The sequence below is a fragment of the Aethalodelphis obliquidens genome, unplaced genomic scaffold, assembly GCF_003676395.1.
Source record: "Aethalodelphis obliquidens isolate GAN/ISIS:26980383/991018 unplaced genomic scaffold, ASM367639v1 scaffold5, whole genome shotgun sequence".
In the NCBI taxonomy this organism is placed as follows: domain Eukaryota; kingdom Metazoa; phylum Chordata; class Mammalia; order Artiodactyla; family Delphinidae; genus Aethalodelphis; species Aethalodelphis obliquidens.
In genome coordinates, this window is record NW_020837949.1 from 75,327,252 (window position 1) to 75,349,185 (window position 21,934).

General features: G+C 37.3%; 1 protein-coding gene across 5 annotated transcripts in view; it reads left to right on the plus strand.

Moving 5' to 3' along the window:
• The window catches only part of SLC25A40 (solute carrier family 25 member 40), a 71,988-nt gene that overhangs the window by 35,767 nt on the left and 14,287 nt on the right, over positions 1 to 21,934 (plus strand). For all 5 annotated transcript variants that reach the window (XM_027102691.1, XM_027102692.1, XM_027102690.1 and 2 more), the window contains 5 exons: positions 6,906 to 6,973; positions 8,661 to 8,785; positions 9,457 to 9,630; positions 13,378 to 13,487; positions 15,908 to 15,989. In XM_027102691.1, coding sequence (XP_026958492.1) covers positions 6,906 to 6,973; positions 8,661 to 8,785; positions 9,457 to 9,630; positions 13,378 to 13,487; positions 15,908 to 15,989 — 559 coding nt within the window. The remainder of the gene's footprint in view (positions 1 to 6,905; positions 6,974 to 8,660; positions 8,786 to 9,456; positions 9,631 to 13,377; positions 13,488 to 15,907; positions 15,990 to 21,934) is intronic.

A 21,934-nucleotide genomic window follows, 5' to 3' on the forward strand; every position in this document is an offset into this window, starting at 1 on the left:
TCTGATTTTGGTATCAGGGCAATGCTGGCCTCATAGAATGAGTTCAGAAGTGTTCCTTCCTCTGCAATTTTTTGGAATAGTTTTGGAAGGATAGGTGTTAACTCTTCTCTAAGTGTTTGGTAGAATTTACTTGTGAAGCCATCTGGTCCTGGACTTCTGTTTGTTGGAAGTTTTTTTTTGTTTTTGTTTTTGTTTTGCGGTACGTGGGCATCTCACTGCCGTGGCCTCTCCCATTGCGGAGCACAGGCTCCGGACGCGCAGGCTCAGTGGCCATGGCTCACGGGCCCAGCCGCTCCGCGGCACGTGGGATCCTCCCGAATCAGGGCACGAACCCGTGTCCCCTGCAACGGCAGGCGGACTCTCAACCACTGCGCCACCAGGGAAGCCCTGTTGGGAGTTTTTAAATTACTGATTCAGTTTCATTACTGGCATTTCATCTGTTTGTATTTTCTATTTCTTCCTGGTTCAGTGTTTGGAGAGTGTACATTTAGGAATTTTTCCATTTTTTTTCTTGGTCATCCATTTTATGGCATATAGTTGTTCATAGTAATCTATTATGATCCTTTGTATTTCTGTGGTGCCAGTTGTAAGACGCCATTTTGACTTATAGGTTTTTGTGTATATATTCCTTTGCTGAGGCTTTCTAATTTTTCATTAGTTTCAGACATGTTTGTAAGTGATCATTCAATGATTCATATGTTGACTGTTTTAAAATCTTTGTCAGATAATTCTAATTTCTGTCAGTCTCAGTGTTGGTATCTGTTTATTGTCTCTTTTCATTCAGTCTGACATCTTCCTGCTTATTTATTTATTTATTTGCCATGCTGTGTGGCTTGCGGTATCTTATTTCCCCGACCAGGGATCGAACCCGGGCCCCTGGCACTGAGAGCGCCAAGTCCTAACCACTGGACCGCCAGGGAATTCCCTCTTCCTGCTTCTTAAAATGACAAATGATTTTTTCTTTTTTACTGAAACCAGGAAATTTTGAGTATTGTGTTATGCAACTCTGAATCTCATTTAAACATTCTATTTTAACTGGCCTTTTTGACACTGTTAACTCAGAGGAAGAGGGGTGCCACCCTGTTATGTCTGGGCAGAACTGAAGTCCAGGTTCCTCACTCAGCCTCCACTGATACATAGGGTGTGGGAGAGGGCTCTTTGCTGTTGGACAGTATGGTCTGAATGTTTGTGTCCCTCCCCCCCCCGCAAATTCATATGCTGAAATCCTTATGCCTGATGCAGTTGTTTTAGGAGGTGGAGCCTTTGGGAGTTGATTAGGCCATGAGGGCAGAGACCTCATGAGATTAATGCCCTTAGTAAAGAGACCTCAGAGAGCTCCCTTCCCCCTTCTGCCTTGTGAGGACACAGTGAGAAGTCTGAGATCCAGGAGAGGACCCTCATTTGACCTTGCCAGCAGCCTGATCTTGGACTTCCAGCCTTGAGAACTGTGAGAAATAAATTTAGGTTGTTCGTAAGCTATCCAGTCTGTGGTGTTTTGTTTAGCAGCCTTAACAGACTAAGATAGTGGGCGTGGAATTTCTGACTCCCCTTGTGATTTCCACTGCCACTGGTTGGGGGGTAGTCTCATTACTGTCAAGTGATGGTAAAAGTCCTGATTCTCCACTACTCCTTCTCTGATACCACTGTAAGAACCCTTAGCATATTCACCATTGTTATTTAAAAATCCCCAGTCTGATCCTTCCAAAATCTCTGCCATATCTGAATCTGGTTCTGATGCTTCGTTTGTTTCTTCAGACGATATATTTTGCCTTTTAGCATGCTTTGTAATTCTTTTCGTTGGAAGCTGGACATGATGTATTTGGTTAAAAGACTGAGGTAGATAGACCTTTAATGTGAGCTTTATCTGGCTAGACATTAGGCTGTGTTTACTTCTTGTTATAGCTGTGTTGTCAGAGGCTAAAATTTCCTCTACTGTCCTAGTTTTTGTCTTGCCTGTTGTCTTTGGGTTTTCCTGGAGACTCCTCAGATAGTAAAATAGTTTCCCTTGAGTGTAAGATTTTTTTTAAGGAGAATGAAGATTTGGGGCATATTTCAAAAATGGTTACTTTTCCCCTTACCCTGCTGGAAACAGGAGGGGATTTTTCTCTGATCCTAACAGTGAGAATATGGTAGGGCTCATGGAACTGAAACTCATGAAAGCATAAGGACCCTCTTACAGTAGCCTCCTCAGAGTTTTTGATTCTCGAGTTAGTATACACTGAGCAATCTGTCAATTATAAAGTTTTCCTGTTGGTCCTGGTTCTTACTTGGGGCTTCTACTCTATTAAGCTGTGAGTGAGTCTCTGCATCTGTCTGTCCATCTCTCCAATGTTCAAGGCAGCAGCTTGACCTGTGACCTCAATCCTCTGACCAGTCTAAGAGGAGTTGTTCATGTTTTTTCTTGTTGTGAGGACGGAAGTGACGACTTCCAAGCTCTTTACATATAGGACCAGAAATCAGAATTCTTCTTCGGATTTATTTTGGTCATTGTCTTCTGCTTTCTTGGGTGGAAACATGGATTATTGATTTTAAGCCTGCCTTTTCTCAGCTCAGCATTTAATGCCGTAAATTTCCTTCAAAGCACTAAATTAGACGTGTTCCCCAAATTTTGATGTTGTGTTTCCATTATCAATCAGTTGAAATATTTTCTAATTTCCTTTGTAATTTTTTTGGCCATGGATTATTTAGAAGTCCAATATTCAATTTCCCAATATTGGATTTTCTTCTAGATATCTTATTGTTCCTAATTTCTAATTTAATTCCAATGTGGTCAAAGGAACATACTCTGTAAGTTTTCAGATTTTTGAAATTTATTGAGTCTTGTGTAATGGACCTACGTATGATCTGTCTTGGTGACTTTTTTTTTTTTTTTTTGCGGTACACGGGCCTCTCACTGTTGTGGCTTCTCCCGTTGCGGAGCACAGGCTTCGGACACGCAGGCTCAGCGGCCATGGCTCATGGGCCCAGCCGCTCTGCGGCATGTGGGGTCTTCCCGGACTGGGGCACGAACCCGTGTCCCCTGCATCGGCAGGTGGACTCTCAACCACTGCGCCACCAGGGAAGCCCATGGGTGACTATTTTCAGTGCACTTTCAAACCTGTATTCTGTAGTTGTTGGGTATAGTGTTCTATAAACCATTAGGTCAGGGTGGCTGATGCTTCATTTAGATCTTCTGAATTCTTACAGATTTTTAAAATTATTCTGTCATTCTCTGATAGAGGATAATAAACTTTAGTTATGATTGAGGATTTGTCTGTTTTCTTTTTTAGTTCTGTCAGGTTTGCTTCATGGGTTTTGAACCTCTCATTAGGAACATTCACTTGATATGTTTTTTGATACATTTTTATTATAATGAAATCTCTTTATCACCGGTAATGTTCATTATCTTGAAGTCTTTTATCTGTATGTAATATAGCCACCTTTCAGCTTTCTCATATTAGTGTTTATATGGCCTCTTTTTCCATTCTTTTACTCCAAGACAGTGATATAGTTGTGCCTTGTTTTTTTTTTACCCTAGAGACTCTTCAGATAGGATCTGAGACTTCTGCAGTTCTTTTAGCTGTGATCGTCTGTTGTTTTACAGGAGCCCTGTTGATATAGTGGCTTTTAATTGGGAAATTTAGTCCTTTAATATAATTTTTCATGTGGTTGGGTGTTAATCTACTATCTCTGTATGTTTTTTTTTCCTTAACTGCTCCCTTTTTCCCTCATTTCTTGCCTTTTTTTGGATTATTTGAATTTTAATAATATTACATTGATTTCTCTATTCCCATTTCTAGGGAGACAGTTCTTCAAAAGTGTTTCACATTTCTTCATATCTTGTGAGCATGGCATTGGCTGCCCTTTGTTCCTGACCATCTTTTCAAGGATGTTTGTAGAGTGAATAACCTTGGAAGATTCAGTGCTTCCCTCTAGAGCAAGGGGATGGCATCCTTACTTCCTATTCTAAAGGATTTAGATTCCCTAAGGTCAGATTTCCTTTCCTGTAATGCAGTCCCACTGTGTGTCTGGGTGTCATCTATCCTTCTTCACATTGCCCTGTGGAAATTGGGGCTCAGGAAACAGGCATCAAAATGCTGATACTCTGCTGCTACTGCCGCAAGTAATAAACTTTGTCTCACCCCAGAGAGTTTTGTCTTTACCATCTCTCATGATACCGTGGCAGGCTGACTAGCTAACTAGGAAGTAGGGTGAAATCTCAGACCCCTTACAGTCTTGACATCCTTTACTCCCTCCTCTTCCTTTGTGCTATTGCTTCATTGATAGTCCATCTTGTTACCTTACAGATTCCACAATTCACAATTAGAATTTTTGATTTAAATAGTCTTATGTCTTTTAAATAGTTAAAAAGAGAAAAGAGAGAAATACATATTTTACATGTAACCACTTATTTACCATTTTTGTACTTCCTGCCTTTCTGAAGATTGTAGTTACAATGTGCCATCATGACCCTTTATCCTGAAGAACTTTTTACAGCATTTCTTTAGTGAAGGTATTTTGGCAGTGCAGTCTCTAAGTTCTTGTTCTTACAGAAATGTCTTTATAAAGCATTTTTGAAGTGTGTTTGGCAGCATATAGAATTCTGGCTTAGTTTCTTTTTCAGCACCTTAAATATGTCATTACATTGTCTTTTGGCCAAAATTTCATGTGTCTGATGAGAAGTTAGTCGTCATTTATCATCCTTTCCCTATATGTATTTTGTCATTTTTCTTTTGTTTTTTGTTTGTATGTTTTGGTTTGGTTTTTTAAATAATTTTTTCTTATCGTGCTCTGAATTCACAGCATTTTTTAAAAATTTATTTTTAATTTTATTTATTTTTGGGTGTGTTAGGTCTTCGTTGCTGCGTGCGGGCTTTCTCTAGTTGCGGCGAGTGGGGGCTACTCTTTGTTGCGGTGCGTGGGCTTCTCATTGTGGTGGCTTCTCATTGTGGTGGCTTCTTGTTGCGGAGCACGTGCTCTAGGTGCATGGGCTTCAGTAGTTACGGCACGCGGGCTCTGTAGTTGTGGCGCACGGGCTTAGTTGCTCCGTGGCATGTGGGATCTTCCTGGACCAGGGATCGAACCCATGTCCTCATCATTGGCAGGCAGATTCTTAACCACTGCGCCAGCAGGGAAGTCCCTGTTTGTTTTTATTCAGTTGGGATTTTTTTGAGATTTGGGGCTCTGATATCTTTCACTAATTGGGGGAAGTTTTTGGTCATCATTTCATCAGGTAATTTCCTGTTCTATTATGTTTCCTTTCCTCTATGACTCTACATTAACCTGTGTTATAACACTTGATATTTCCCCTCAGGTCTCTGATAATTTTTCTTCATTCTCTTTTTTTGGCCACGCTGCATAGGTTGCTGGATCATAGTTCCCTGATCAGGGATTGAACTGGGCCCTTGGCAGTGAAAATGCAGAGTCCTAACCACTGGACTGCCAGTAAATTCCCATTTTTCTTCATTCTTTTTCTCTTCCTTCTTCAGATTTAATAAGTTCTGTCTTCAACTCCAATGACTCCTTGATGTCTTCTTTCTGCTATTAAGCCCACTTAGTGAATTTTGCGTTTCAGGTTTAGAATTTTCATTTGGCTTTTTTTTTTTTTTTTTTTTTTTTTTTGCAGTACGCAGGCCTCTCACTGATGTGGCCTCTCCTGTTGCGGAGCACAGGCTCCGGACGCGCAGGCTCAGCGGCCATGGCTCACGGGCCCAGCCGCTCCGCGGCATGTGGGATCTTCCCGGACCGGGGCGCGAACTCGTGTCCCCTGCAACAGCAGGCAGACTCTCAACCACTGCGCCACCAGGGAAGCCCTGGCAGTTTGTAAATAGTAACTATTTCCTTGCTGAAATTACAAATTTGTCCATTCATTATGCATACATCATCTTTTAAATTCTTGAACGTGTTTATAATAGGTACTTTGGAGTGCTTGTCTGCTGATTGCATCATCTTAATCATCTCAGTGTTGGTTTCTGTTGACTACTTTTTCTTTGAGTATGGGCACATTTTCTTGTTTCTTTTTATGTCTAATGAATTTTGTTTGGATAGTGAACATTATGAAGAATGCATTGTAAAGACTGTGGATTTTTTTATATTCTTCTGAAGAGTCGGTTCTGTTCTAGAAGGCAGTTAACTTTGGCTGGATTCAGCCTTTCACACTCAGGCACCATTGTGGTGGGCTGCAGCTGAAATTTCCGCCCAGCCTTTAGTTGCTGGAGTTTTTTTGGTTTGTTTCTGCCAGAACTCTGTTTTCTTCTCCTGGGGTTGCATAATTTAGTGGTGAGCCACGTTTTGTGGCTGATTTTGTCTCTAAATTTGGGGGCTTATGTCCTCTGCAGCCTTTTTTCCTACGATTCCCCTTGTAACTTTCTGATTAGTCTGCCAGACTGAACTCTGATATTTGCCATCTCAAGCAAGTAAATGTGCTTTTCCTTGCAACTCCCACAGGCAAAAAGCTGTAAATTTGCAAATCTCACTCACTGCACTTTGTCTTTCAACAGTAAGCTTCCCTATAGTTTCTACTTGCTTTTGCTTCTTCTCCAGAGATTTCAGATACTGGGTTTAAATAATATTTTCTCAGATTTCATAATTGGACAGGAGAGTTAATCTCTGCTATTCGTCCACTTCCTTTTTATAATAATCTTTGAAAACATTGCTTCTAAGCCCTAAAGTAGAACAATCCCAAGCTGAGTAATATAGATTTTATTCTGTAAGCAGGAAGTATCATCCAGAAATGCTTTACTTGTGTTTGAAAGTTGAGAAAAATTCTTTTTATTTTTTTTAAAGAATGGGCATACATAAATCTGAGAAGCCTTTATTTTAGAAATAAGTGCTTGAAAGAAGCAAATTACCAATCATCACTACAAACTTTTTTGTATATAAGGTTCAGGTATATATTTTGACCACTTCTTTCTATATAATTTTAGGATGCCTTCTTGAAAATCATTCGAAATGAGGGCATTAAATCCCTGTGGAGTGGCCTTCCTCCTACCTTGTAAGTTGAAATTTAATATTTTTCTTACTAAATGATGGTTGTTATTTTGCCTTACAATCAGCCTCGTTGGACAACATCATGCATTTTTAATGTTAGTGCCTTTTCATTTTCTAGAGTATTTTTTTGTGAATCTCACAGCTGTCCACATATTTGATGATTTGCTGGAAGGATTCACAGGACCTAAAGAAGGTGATAATCATGTCTGTGGTTTATTAGCAAAAGAAACGAAGCAGAATCAGTAAGGGGAAAGGACACAACAGGAGTCGACCAGGCAAAGGCACCCTGAGCCCTCCCGTGTGACACTGCAGAGCGTGTGCTGCTTCTCCCAGCACTGAGCTGCAGCAGCACACGCAGTGTTTCTGTCTCGTGCAGCCCTGGAGTCTGAGTCTAGGGCTTATATTGCGGGCTGATGACATAGACACATTCTGTTTGTGACCAGCTGTGATTACCAAAACTCCAGCGCCCCAAAAAGCAAGCAGATGTTTACCAAAAATCACATCATTTGCACAAACCAACCTAGACAAGCTGGTTTAGTGCTCCAGACATACAGAAAAACCTTGTTACAGGGAACATTCCAAGGGCTAAATTCCTTGGGGGTGACCAAAGGTCAAGCAGGCAGATAGGTCCTCCTGAAGATACAGATTAGAGCAGCTAGGCCTGCTGTGTTCACTTTGGTGCACAAGCATAACTTCTTTTTTCATGTTCAGAAATTAAGAATTTAGTGTTCATTTGACTGTATTTTACTAAAATAATGAGAGGTATTGTGCTATGTATACTTTCCTTTTCCAGATAATTATAGTTCTCTACTAACTAGCTATTATATGAATTAACATGACAAGCTAGTAAGGCTGGATGTAAAAATCCCATAATATCTTGACTTTCTCTGCCTCCTTTCTTTCTAGTTTATCTTTTTATAGAGCAAATTAGTCAGTTTTGAGGCATATATTCTAAACAGTGCCTGAGGTTATAAAGTTAGCAGTAGATCCAAGAGCAGCAGTCGGTCTTATTCCTACATTCTCATCGTCACACTTCACTGTAGAACATTAGGCATTTCCATGTGTGGTCTGTTAATGTCCTTGGTTAGGCCATAAACAGACTGGTTTTTTATTGCATTAATATTTATGACATGACAGTACCTGCAACTTTGTGTTTAATTAATGACTCCCTCTTAATATTTTCATTTAAAAGAATAAGTCATTGGAATTTCCTCAAAACTCTAGTGTATATAATTCCAGCGACGCTAATTGTAATTTATTTTCAGTTATAAGTAGGTATGGTATATGGTCCACAGTTCAAAAGAATTTTACAATTGTGCTTGTACTTTTAACTTTAGTGATTTTCATGTTATCGTAATGTAGTTGGGAAGGAAGACCAGAAACAGAGTAAGTCAAGGAGATAGAGAAGTGTCCTCATTTGTCTTTTCCTATTTATGACCTGACTGGGTGCTCTGTAACTTAACTTCCCAACTACAATATAAACCTTTGGAGAGCACATACCTACTTTACACCTTTTTGTTGCCTAAGTTAAACACTAATAATTTTTTAAATTAAAAAAAAAATTGATCTCATGGCTGATTTGTTGTGGTTTTCAGCTTATATAAAATAGAAGGATTTTATCTTATATTTAATAATAAGAATATGCTTAAGCCTTTGACAATGTTGTACAAATCTTTTTGTGTTTCTAACAGAGTGATGGCAGTTCCTGCCACAGTTATTTATTTTACCTGCTATGATCAATTAACTGTTCTTCTGAGATCTAAATTAGGAGAAAGTGAAAGCCACATACCAATTGTTGCTGGAATTGTGGCTAGACGTAAGTAATAAATTACTCTATTTTCATTCTGATTTCTGCTTAACGCTTGTTTTAAAATTTTGATATTCATAGAGAATTTGTTTAAAATACAGAGTATTGGTAAAGATACATTTTGCATTGTAGTTTGTACTGATTTGTTAATATCTATACTCTAGAAGTCATATTGTATGGTGATTGCTATCAGAATGAGATGGGATCAACCTATCCCTGTCAAATCTTGGACAGAGATTTTAGATTTGAGATTTTAGACTTTAGATTCTAGATTTTAGGATGATAACAAATAGCTGTCAAATTAACGCCAACGTCTTTAATCATTTTCCTTATAGACTTTGAGATTCAGAGTTTAATCATAAGGAAATTTGCCTCTGCACAGAAGGACATTTTTCTCTGTGCAGTGGAAGTGAGGTTTGTAGTAGTCCTGGTTGATGTATAAGGGTTGTGGAACTGCTCTTGAAAGAGCTGAAACCAGAAAGAGTAAGGTATGTGAAATAGCTTTATCAAGGAAAAAAATCTGAGCCAGTATGGTTGGTATCATAAGATATTTGATTTTAAGGTTTGCTTCATTTCAGAATAAAAGCTTAAAATAAAAAAATGCATGAAATATTAATTTTTGCATGTGTGTTTTCATAATGCATGGCTTTATTTTTGTTGTATTTGCTTGTTTGTACTAGTTGGTGCAGTAACTGTAATAAGTCCACTGGAATTGATTAGAACCAAGATGCAATCTAAGAAGTTTTCTTACGAGGAACTGCATCAATTTGTCAGCAAGAAAGTGTCTGAAGATGGTTGGATTTCCCTCTGGAAGGGCTGGGCTCCTACCGTTCTTAGAGATGTACCATTCTCAGGTAGGGTTTATCTGCAGGTTTGCCTTACATATCACTTTTAAATCAAGTAAATTTTAAACCCTTTAAGGCTAAAGGTAAGTTATCTTATTTAGTGACCACACACTCCTAGTTCAGTGTTGGGCTCTCAGATCTTGATAAGTATTTATTGAATGAACAGTTTCTAATTCAAGCCTGGCTTTCTTTTCTCTTTGTGTTTATGTTTAATTTCTTTTTAAACATTAATTGGTGTGTATTCATAGTTAGATAATGCAAAGTACCTTTAAAATTAAGTCATAATTAGTAAGATAAGTACTACAAATCAAGATATTATAAAATACATTTAAGGGACTTCCCTGGTGGTGCAGTGGTTAGGAATCCGCCTGCCAATGCAGGGGAAACGGGTTCGATCCTGGTCCGGGAAGATCCCACATGCCGCGGAGCGACTGAGCCCGTGTGCCACAACTACCGAGCCTGCGCTCTAGAGCCTGCAAGACAGCTACTGAGCCCATGTGCCACAACTACTGAAGCCTGCGCGCCGCAACAAGAGAAGCCACTGCAATGAGAAGCCTGCACACTACAACAAAGAGTAGCCCCCTCTCGCCACAACCAGAGAAAAGCATGTGTGCAGCAATGAAGACCCAATGTGGCAATAAATACATACATACATACATACGTTTAAGACCACCTGTGAATTATATTGATGCCTACTTTTTTCAGTTATTAAAGATAAAAATCTCCCCCACTGAGTGTCCTGTAGGGACTGTTATAAATTAGATTTGAGATTGTTCTAATCATTGAATTATACAAAGGGAGAAAAATCATGATAAGTGCAAAAATAACAAATAACTTGTAGAATGTGCATACTTCAGTAGTGTTGGGTTGGCCAAAAAGTTCTTTTGGGTCTTTGGTGACATGGGAAAATCCCGTGGCCAACCCAGTATTTCTCTCGTGAATCTCAGAGGTTTCCATTTAAAACCTGGAAGATTGCAGCAGTATTTACAATAGCCAGGACATGGAAGCAACCTATGTGTCCGTCGACATATGAGTGGATAATGAAGATGTGACACATACATAGAATACAATGGAATATTATTCAGGCATAAAAAGGAGTGAAATTGAGTTATTTGTAGTGAGGTGGATGGACCTAGAGTCTGTCATACAGAGTAAAGTAAGTCAGAAAGAGAAAAACAAATACTGTGTGCTAACACACATATATGGAATCTAAAACAAAAATGGTTCTGAAGAACCTAGGGGCAGGACAGGAATAAAGATGCAGAAGTAGAGAGTGGACTTGAGGACACGGGGAGGGGGAAGGGTGAGCTGGGAAGAAGTGAGAGAGTGGCATGGACATATATACACTACCAAATGTAAAATAGATAGCTAGTGGGAAGCAGCTGCATGGCACAGGGAGATCAGCTCGGTGCTTTGTGACCACCTAGAGAGGTGGGATAGGGAGGGTGGGAGAGAGATGCAAGAGGGAGGGGTTATGGGGATGTATGTATACATATAGCTGATTCACTTTGTTATACAGCAGAAACTAACACACCATTGTAAAGCAATTATACTCCAATAAATATCTTAAAAAAATAAAATATAAAACCTGGAAGAAATAATTATTGAGAACCCTTGTATTAATATTCCTTTCTTTTTCCCTTTGAGTTACTCCTTTTCTTGGGCTGTCATTCACATCTCTGCATCTTTCCCTTTCCATTAGTACTTTTCTTCAACGTTTTGTGTTCAGTTATGCTTTTTAGAAACATCATAGATTCCTAGACCAATACTTTTTCATTTTTTTAATTATATTTGATACATAAAAAGTAATGAAAATATAAATTATCCAGTGCAGTAGTAAAATGGACACCTGTGAAGTCACCACTTCAATATATGAATTAGAATATTGAATTTTTAAAATCATGAAACCACATATGTCCACCTCCACTGTTACATCCTCAGTGGTAACCACTTACACTGAATTTTTATCGTTTATTTGATTTCTAAAAAGTAGTTTTACCATGTATGTGTTACTGCTAAATAATGTTACTGACTTTTGCCTATTTTTGAGGTTTATAACTTATTTTACTCAAAAATGTAAGATTCATTCTTGGTTTTCATGTGTAACTGTTTTGTTTTCACTAGTGTTTATGTCTGAGAAAACAGTGCTGTGAACATTTTTTTTAACGTGTATGGGTGTAAGAATCTCTTCAGTTTTAGATTTGCTGGTTCATGTAAATATACACATTTTAAATTTTATGTGGTAATATCGAACCCTTTTCTAAAGTGATTGTGCAGATCACAACCACCAGCTTCCTGCTGCTTCATTTCAAACCCTCACCAGCACTTTTATTGCCAAAAGTTCTTAATTTTTGTTTACCTAGTAATATAAAATGGTATCTCACTTTAACTTATATTTCCCCGATTATTAATGAGGCTGGACACTGTTTCATTGGCCATTTATTTATCCATAATGATCAGGGATTACGGCTGAAGTAAGTATTCATTTCCTCCTCGTATGGATGGTTATCCAGGCATCATTTATTGAATAACCACACTTGCTGCCGGGATTTGTTGTCACCTGTCGTATCAAAGTTTCATATATGCATGGATGTGTTTCACTGGCCAATTTGTTTAACCCTGTGCTAACAGTACAGTACTTCTAAATTAAAGTGCGTAATAAATAAATCTTCATGATACCTTTTTTTGTTTTTGCCGTAGGAATGTCCTTTTTCTTTATAACTCTTAAAGTCTTTTAGTAGAGATTTAAAATTTTCTTTATAAAGGTTACATATATAACCTCTTTTTCTAACATTCATTTATAGGTACCACTCACCCACAACTTTTAGTGCCTATTTTAAAAGACCTATTTAAAAAAAAGCTGTCTGAATCTTTGTGGCTGCTGCAGTGTTACCGTCAATTCTTGTCTGTTAGCTTATATTCAGCTACTTGTAAACTCTTATAGATTCTAATTTGCCTATCTTTTACGTTTTCTATGTAGGCAATAATATGTAAATTGTAACTACTTTATTTCTTCATTTTTTAATAGTTACAGCTTTTTTTCTATAAATACTGTGCTTCCTGTGCTGCCTAGTACAATTTTGAATAGCAGCAATAGTGTTGCATCCCTATCATTTTCCTCATTCTAAAGGAAATAGTTCTGTTGTTTCATCATTAATAATTTTTGCTACAAGTTCTTGACGCATATCCTTTATCAAGTTGGAGAATTTCCCTTTTATTCCTAGGTTTCTAAGAAATTTATTTGCTTTAAATGAAAGTGTACTGAATTTTATAAAATGCTTTTCCATCATTTTTAGATGATCATACAATTCTGTTAATGTGGTATATGGCATCTAAAGTGCTTATTATGTTTACTGCCTTTGCATTCATCAGATAACTCAATTTAGTCATAGCATGTGATCGTTTACGAGATAGTCTGGCTTCAGTTGCTGATTATTATTTTTTATTTTTTAGGATTTTTACATCAATGTTCATGAATGAGATGGAACTGTACTTTTCCTTTCCTCTCCTGTCCTTGTCAGGTTTTGAAATTAAAGTCCTACTTTTTACTGATGCATAGTTTTTTTGTTTATAAGAAGACGACTAGAATATAATTGAGAATTTTTTTTTTTTAAATCTCACCTAGTATGTGTCTAGGCAGAAAGCAAGGTGTGTCAAGACTAGAATTCTCTTTCCTTTAACATACAGTATTCCTTAACTATTTAAAGTCCACATTTAATTTCTAAATATGTGTTCATCTCATTCTCTGTTTTACAGCAATGTACTGGTATAACTATGAAGTTTTAAAGAAGTGGTTGTGTGCAAAATCTGGTTTATGTGAACCGACGTTTATGATCAACTTTACTTCAGGGGCATTATCTGGTTCTGTAAGTTTATTCTTTCGTTGTTAATATTCCACAATAGTGATAATTGTCTTACTAAAATAGAACAAAATATTATGTAGCATTTCATGTCTATTGAGATAGTACTTTGGGGCTGCAGTGCTTTAAAATTTTTATAAGTATTTACTACCCTATTTTGAAGATAAATTACTAGCCATTAAATATTTTAAAATGCAAATACATTATATTTTTCTGAATCTTTTGGATTTGTTAGATTACAGTTGTGATAATGGTAAGAGTTTAAATAGTACTTTATCCTTTACAAGGTATTTGGCAGTTTGGTCATTAAATGCCAGTAGATCTGGTTAGTTAATATTTTATAGAGTGTCATCTCATATGTATAATCAGATTGAATAGAAGGAATTTCATCCTTTGCTGCTAATTCCTGTTTCTTTGGGAACATTTTGGCTGAGTACCTCTTAAAAGAATTTTAATAAAAGTTATAGTCAGAAGGGAGGAGTCTCAAATGACCATTTTTGGGTAGTGGAGAGTTCACCTTTTGCCACCCCTCCACATAATGAAAAGCTGTGTAGTGGACTTCCTTTATGCACATTCTCATCACCATGATCTTGCTCACAAAGAGCTTTCTTATACCCACATACTTAGAAAATGAATTTGTGATGACACAGAATGATGTGCTGACATATTGGAACCAAATGAAAACAAGAGTGAAGGAGCATAGTGAGGTCATGGAGACCTGCAGAAAAATACTGGAGTAACTGTGTCAGAAAACCTAGGCTAAGGAAGCCCCTGAGATTGTGCTCAAAATTTAGACGTGAATATTCCCGGGTCTGAGATCTTATCAAATCAAGCGTAGTGGGGTATAAAACTATTGAGGTAAAAGAGCAATTCTTTTTAGCAATTTAAGTAGTTAGAATACCAGCAAAATCTTTTCATTATCTTTCTTATTTGTGAGGTGATTAAAAGTAACTTGATTTTATTTTATTTATATATTAATCCAGCACGAATGAAGAAAAACAAGTACTATTTATATTTAGAGATTCATAATAGTTGGAATTATAGAACCAATTCTGTACTTAATGCTTTATATCTTAAAAAAAAAAAAGGCTATATATCCTATAGCCATTGAATAATGGCTATAGGCTGTTGTCCCAGCTTTCCAGTAATACGAAGGAACGTTCTCTATTCTACTACTTCTGCCTAACATAGAAAATTTATTTTAAAAAATTTTAATGATTTAGAAAATATTGCTGCCTTTTGACTGTTATCAAATAACAGCAGAAAAAGCACATCAGTGGGACAATGTCCAGGCTTTCTGTCAGAAAACAAAATAGCCTAAACCATATCATTTTACCAAGTGTCAGGCTCATACCACATTGTTGCTACCTTTGATACTCCCGTCGGCCCTCCCTATCCAGAGGTTCTGCATCTGCAGAGTCAACCTATTCGATTCCTGATTGTTGAATCCACGGATGTAGAACCGCAGATATGGAGGGCCGCCTCTACTGCACCATTTTATATAAGGGATTTGAGCATCTGCAGATTTGCGTATCTGTAACCAATACCCCCAGATACTAAGGGACAACTGTATGTGTTAGATTGTGGAGATGGAGACACAATAATTGATTTTATCTTACCTGAGATCTTTGAAACTGATTTCAAGAACTTAAATCTTTTAACATTGACAGGTGAAATAAATATAATGATTTTAAAGGGTATTTTATGAGCATATTGGCCAAATGTGAGTTGGGAAGCAAAAAATAGAGACCAGGTTTTACTTTGTATGATTGTTGTATCAAATATTATGAGACATTCTTCAGGGAATTTATTATTTCAAAAAACCTTCATTGCTTAATTAGGGCATTATGAAAATAATTGTTAAATTGATTCATTTTGAGGTAAGTTTTAAAAAATGTGACTTGTGAGCTACATTTGATAAATATGTTGAAACCTATAAAGAAAAGGTATATAGAACTAAAAGTACATTTTCTTTATTTAAATTTAATTTTAAATTATATTTATTTTAAAAACATTTGTTGGAAAATTTTAAATGCTTACTAGATACTTGAGAAGTTCCACTTTAAAATATTATACCTTCATATGTAGAAAAGGAATAATGGAACACACAGGAGCATCAGAAAATGTGAATACTGGTTTCAGAGTCAAAGAGGTCTGGTTGGAATTCTGACTCTGCCACTGATAGTTGTGTGACCTCAGGAGAATAGGGGAACTTTTCTGAGACTTTTAATTTACTCCTGAATTTTGGGAGGAATATATAATATTCCTGTTTTCTTTAATAGAGCTTCTTTTAAAATACCTCTGGTTTCATTTTATGTTTCAGTTTAGCTGTGATTTTTATTACTATCCTTATTAAGTAATGTGCTAATTAGAATATTAAAATACTTTAGGAAAAATAGATTTAAATCAGTTTTACTTTTTGTTAGTTTGCAGCTGTTGTAACTTTGCCATTTGATGTGGTAAAAACACAAAAGCAGACACAACTTTGGATGTATGACAGTCGGAAAAGTAAGTGTAATGAATTTACAACATTTTTAAGATGCCATGAAAAATTTTTTCTTTCCAGATACTAAGTTAGGAATATCTAAAATAGGGAAAACAAGACTTTTTTTTTCCTTTGTTACCTTACTCTTTATCTAACTCAAACTAATACACGGTCAGAATGGAATACCCAGAAAAAAATACTCTAAACCTAAACAAAAAATTTAAGAAATCTTTTTTTTTTTTAACATCTTTATTGGAGTATAATTGCTTTACAATGGTATGTTAGTTTCAGCTTCACAACAAAATGAATCAGTTATATATATACATATATTCCCATATCTCTTCCCGCTTGCGTCTCCCTCCCTCCCACCCTCCCTATCCCACCCCTCCAGGCGGTCACAAAGCACCGAGCTGATCTCCCTGTGCTATGCGGCTGCTTCCCACTAGCTATCTACCTTATGTTTGGTAGTGTATATATGTCCATGCCTCTCTCTCGCTTTGTCACCGTTTACCCTTCCCCCTCCCCATAGCCTCAAGTCCATTCTCTAGTAAGTCTGTGTCTTTATTCCTGTTTCACCCCTAGGTTTTTCATGACTTTTTTTTTTTTTTTAAATTCCATATATATGTGTTAGCATACGGTATTTGTCTCTCTCTTTCTGACTTACTTCACTCTGTATGACAGACTCTAGGTCTATCCACCTCATGACAAATAGCTCAATTTCGTCTCTTTTTATGGCTGAGTAATATTCCATTGTATATATGTGCCACATCTTCTTTATCCATTCATCCATGATGGACACTTAGGTTGTTTCCATCTCTGGGCTATTGTAAATAGAGCTGCAATGAACATTTTGGTACATGACTCTTTTTGAATTATGGTTTTCTCAGGGTATATGCCCAGTAGTGGGATTGCTGGGTCATATGGTAGTTCTATTTGTAGCTTTTTAAGGAACCTCCATACTGTTCTCCACAGTGGCTGTATCAATTTACATTCCCACCAACAGTGTAAGAGGGTTCCCTTTTCTCCACACCCTCTCCAGCATTTATTGTTTGTAGATTTTTTGATGATGGCCATTCTGACTGGTGTGAGATGATATCTCATTGTAGTTTTGATTTGCATTTCTCTCATGATTAGTGATGTTGAGCATTCTCTCATGTGTTTGTTGGCACTCTGTATATCTTCTTTGGAGAAATGTCTATTTAGGTCTTCTGCCCATTTTTGGATTGGGTTGTTTGTTTTTTTGTTATTAAGCTGCATGAGCTGCTTATAAATTTTGGAGATCAATCCTTTGTCAGTTGCTTCATTTGCAAATCTTTTCTCCCATTCTGAGGGTTGTCTTTTGGTCTTCTTTATGGTTTCCTTTGCTGCGCAAAAGCTTTTAAGTTTCATTAGGTCCCATTTGTTTACTCTTGTTTTTATTTCCATTTCTCTAGGAGGTGGGTCAAAAAGGACCTTGCTGTGATTTATGTCATAGAGTGTTCTGCCTATGTTTTCCTCTAAGAGTTTGATAGTTTCTGGCCTTACATTTAGGTCTTTAATCCATTTTGAGCTTATTTTTGTGTATGGTGTTAGGGAGTGATCTAATTTCATACTTTTACATGTAGCTGTCCAGTTTTCCCAGCACCACTTATTGAATAGGCTGTCCTTTCTCCACTGTACATTTCTGCCTCCTTTGTCAAAAATAAGGTGACCATATGTGCGTGGGTTTATCTCTGGGCTTTCTATCCTGTTCCATTGATATATCTTTCTGTTTTTGTGCCAGTACCATACCGTCTTGGTAACTGTAGCTTTGTAGTATAGTCTGAAGTCTGGGAGCCTGATTCCTTCAGTTCCTTCTTTCGTTCTCAAGATTGCTTTGGCTATTCGGGGTCTTTTGTGTTTCCATACAAATTACAAAATTTTTTGTTCTAGTTCTGTGAAAAATGCCAGTGGTAGTTTGATAGGGATTGCATTGAATCTATAGATTGCTTTCGGTAGTAGAGTCATTTTCACAATGTTGATTCTTCCAATCCAAGAACATGGTATATCTCTCCATCTATTTGTATCGTCTTTAATTTCTTTCATCAGTGTCTTATAATTTTCTGCATACAGGTCTTTTGTCTCCTTAGGTAGGTTGATTCCTAGATATTTTATTCTTTTTGTTGCAATGGTAAATGGGAGTGTTTTCTTGATTTCACTTTCAGATTTTTCATCATTAGTATATAGGAATGCCAGAGATTTCTGTGCATTAATTTTGTATCCTGCCACTTTACCAAATTCATTGATTAGCTCTAGTAGTTTTCTGGTAGCATCTTTAGGGTTCTCTATGTATAGGATCATGTCATCTGCAAAGAGTGACAGCTTTACTTCTTCTTTTCCGATTTGGATTCCTTTTATTTCCTTTTCTTCTCTGATTGCTGTGGCTAAAACTTCCAAAACAATGTTGAATAATAGTGGTGAGAGTGGGCAACCTTGTCTTGTTCCTGATCTTAGTGGAAATGCTTTCAGTTTTTCACCATTGAGGATGATGTTTGCTGTGGGCTTGTCATATATGGCCTTTATTATGTTGAGGAAAGTTCCCTCTATGCCTACTTTCTGCAGGGTTTTTATCATAAATGGGTGTTGAATTTTGTCAAAAGCTTTCTCTGCATCTATTGAGATGATCATATGGTTTTTCTCCTTCAGTTTGTTAATATGGTTTATCACATTGATAGATTTGCATATATTGAAGAATCCTTGCATTCCTGGAATAAACCCCACTTGATCATGGTGTATGATCCTTTTAATGTGCTGTTGGATTCTGTTTGCTAGTATTTTGTTGAGGATTTTTGCATCTATGTTCATCAGTGATATTGGCCTGTAGTTTTCTTTCTTTGTGACATCCTTGTCTGGTTTTGGTATCAAGGTGATGGTGGCCTCGTAGAAGGAGTTAGGGAGTGGTCCTCCCTCTGCTATATTTTGGAAGAGTTTGAGAAGGATAGGTGTTAGCTCTTCTCTAAATGTTTGATAGAATTCGCCTGTGAAGCCATCTGGTCCTGGGCTTTTCTTTGTTGGAAGATTTTTAATCACAGTTTCAATTTCAGTGCTTGTGATTGGTCTGTTCATATTTTCTATTTCTTCCTGATTCAGTCTTGGTAGGTTGTGCATTTCTAAGAATTTGTCCATTTCTTCCAGATTGTCCATTTTATTGGCATAGAGTTGCTTGTAGTAATCTCTCATGATCTCTTTTATTTCTGCAGTGTCAGTTGTTACCTCTCCTTTTTCATTTCTAATTCTATTGATTTGAGTCTTCTCCCTTTTTTTCTTGATGAGTCTGGCTAGTGGTTTATCTATTTTGTTTATCTTCTCAAAGAACCAGCTTTTAGTTTTATTGATCTTTGCTATTGTTTCCTTCATTTCTTTTTCATTTATTTCTGATCTGATTTTTATGATTTCTTTCCTTCTGCTAGCTTTGGGGTTTTTTTGTTCTTCTTTCTCTAATTGCTTGAGGTGCAAGGTTAGGTTGTTTATTCAAGATGTTTCCTGCTTCTTAAGGTGGGCTTGTATTGCTATAAACTTCCCCCTTAGAACTGCTTTTGCTGCATCCCACAGGTTTTGGGTCATTGTGTCTCCATTGTCATTTGTTTCTAGGTATTTTTTGATTTCCTCTTTGATTTCTTCAGTGATCTCTTCATTATTAAGTAGTGTATTGTTTAGCCTCCATGTGTTTGTATTTTTTACAGATCTTTTCCTGTAATTGATATCTAGTCTCATGGCGTTGTGGTCAGAAAAGATACTTGATACAATTTCAATTTTCTTAAATTTACCAAGGCTTGATTTGTGACCCAAGATATGATCTATCCTGGAGAATGTTCCATGAGCACTTAAGAAGAAAGTGTATTCTGTTGTTTTTGGATGGAATGTCCTATAAATATCAATTAACTCCATCTCGTTTAATGTATCATTTAAAGCTTGTGTTTCCTTATTTATTTTCATTTTGGATGATCTGTCCATTGGTGAAAGTGGGGTGTTAAAGTTCCCTACTATGAATGTGTTACTGTCGATTTCCCCTTTTATGGATGTCAGTATTTGCCTTATGTATTGAGGTGCACCTATATTGGGTGCATAAATATTTACAATTGTTATATCTTCTTCTTGGATCGATCCCTTGATCATTATGTAGTGTCCTTCTTTGTCTCTTCTAATAGTCTTTGTTTTAAAGTCTATTTTGTCTGATATGAGAATTGCTACTCCAGCTTTCTTTTGGTTTCCATTTGCATGAAATACCTTTTTCCATCCCCTTACTTTCAGTCTGTATGTGTCTCTAGGTCTGAAGTGGGTCTCTTGTAGACAGCAAATATATGGGTCTTGTTTTTGTATCCATTCAGCCAATCTGTGTCTTTTGGTGGGAGCATTTAGTCCATTTACATTTAAGGTAATTATCGATATGTGTGTTCCTATTCCCATTTTCTTAATTGTTTTGGGTTCGTTATTGTAGGTCCTTTCCTTCTTTTGTGTTTCTTGCCTAGAGAAGTTCCTTTAGCAGTTGTTGTAGAGCTGGTTTGGTGGTGCTGAACTCTCTCAGCTTTTGCTTGTCTGTAAAGGTTTTAATTTTTCCATCAAATCTGAATGAGATCCTTGCTGGGTAGAGTAATCTTGGTTGCAGGTTTTTCTCCTTCAACACTTTCAATATGTCCTGCCACTCCCTTCTGGCTTGCAGAGTTTCTGCTGAAAGATCAGCTGTTAACCTTATGGGGATTCCCTTGTGTGTTATTTGTTGTTTTTCCCTTGCTGCTTTTAATATGTTTTCTTTGTATTTAATTTTTGACAGTTTGATTAATATGTGTCTTGGCGTATTTCTCCTTGGATTTATCCTGTATGGGACTCTCTGTGCTTCCTGGACTTGATTAACTATTTCCTTTCCCATATTAGGGAAGTTTTCAACTATAATCTCTTCAAATATTTTCTCAGTCCCTTTCTTTTTCTCTTCCTCTTCTGGAACCCCTATAATTCGAATGTTGGTGCGTTTAATGTTGTCCCAGAGGTCTCTGAGACTGTCCTCCGTTCTTTTCATTCTTTTTTCTTTATTCTGCTCTGCAGTAGTTATTTCCACTATTTTATCTTCCAGGTCACTTATCCGTTCTTCTGCCTCAGTTATTCTGCTATTGATCCCATCTAGAGTACTTTTAATTTCATTTATTGTGTTGTTCATCGTTGCTTGTTTCATCTTTAGTTCTTCTAGGTCCTTGTTAACTGATTCTTGCAATTTGTCCATTCTATTGTCCATTCTATCTCCAAGATTTCGGATCAACCTTACTATCATTATTCTGAATTCTTTTTCAGGTAGACTGCCTATTTCCTCTTCATTTGTTAGGTCTGGTGGGTTTTTATCTTGCTCCTTCATCTGCTGTGTGTTTTTCTGTCTTTTCATTTTGCTTATCTTACTGTGTTTGGGGTCTCCTTTTTTGCAGGCTGAAGGTTCGTAGTTCCTGTTGTTTTTTGTGTCTGTCCCCAGTGGCTAAGGTTGGTTCAGTGGGTTGTGTAGGCTTCCTGGTGGAGGGGGCTAGTGCCTGTGTTCTGGTGGATGAGGCTGGATCTTGTCTTTCTGGTGGGCAGGTCCACGTCTGGTGGTGTGTTTTGGGGTGTCTGTAGACTTACTATGATTTTGGGCAGCCTCTCTGCTAATGGGTGGGGTTGTGTTCCTGTCTTGCTAGTTGTTTGGCATAGGATGTCCAGCACTGTAGCTTGCTGGTCGTTGAGTGAAGCTGGGTGCTGGCGTTGAGATGGAGATCTCTCGGAGATTTTTGCTGTTTGATATTATGTGCAGCTGGGAGGCCTCTTGTGGACCAGTGTCCTGAAGTTGGCTCTCCCACCTCAGAGGCACAGCACTGAGTCCTGGCTGCAGCACCAAGAGCCTTTCATCCACAGGGCTCCTTAATTCGGGATGATTCGTTGTCTATTCAGGTATTCCACAGATGCAGGGTATATCAAGTTGATTGTGGAGCTTTAA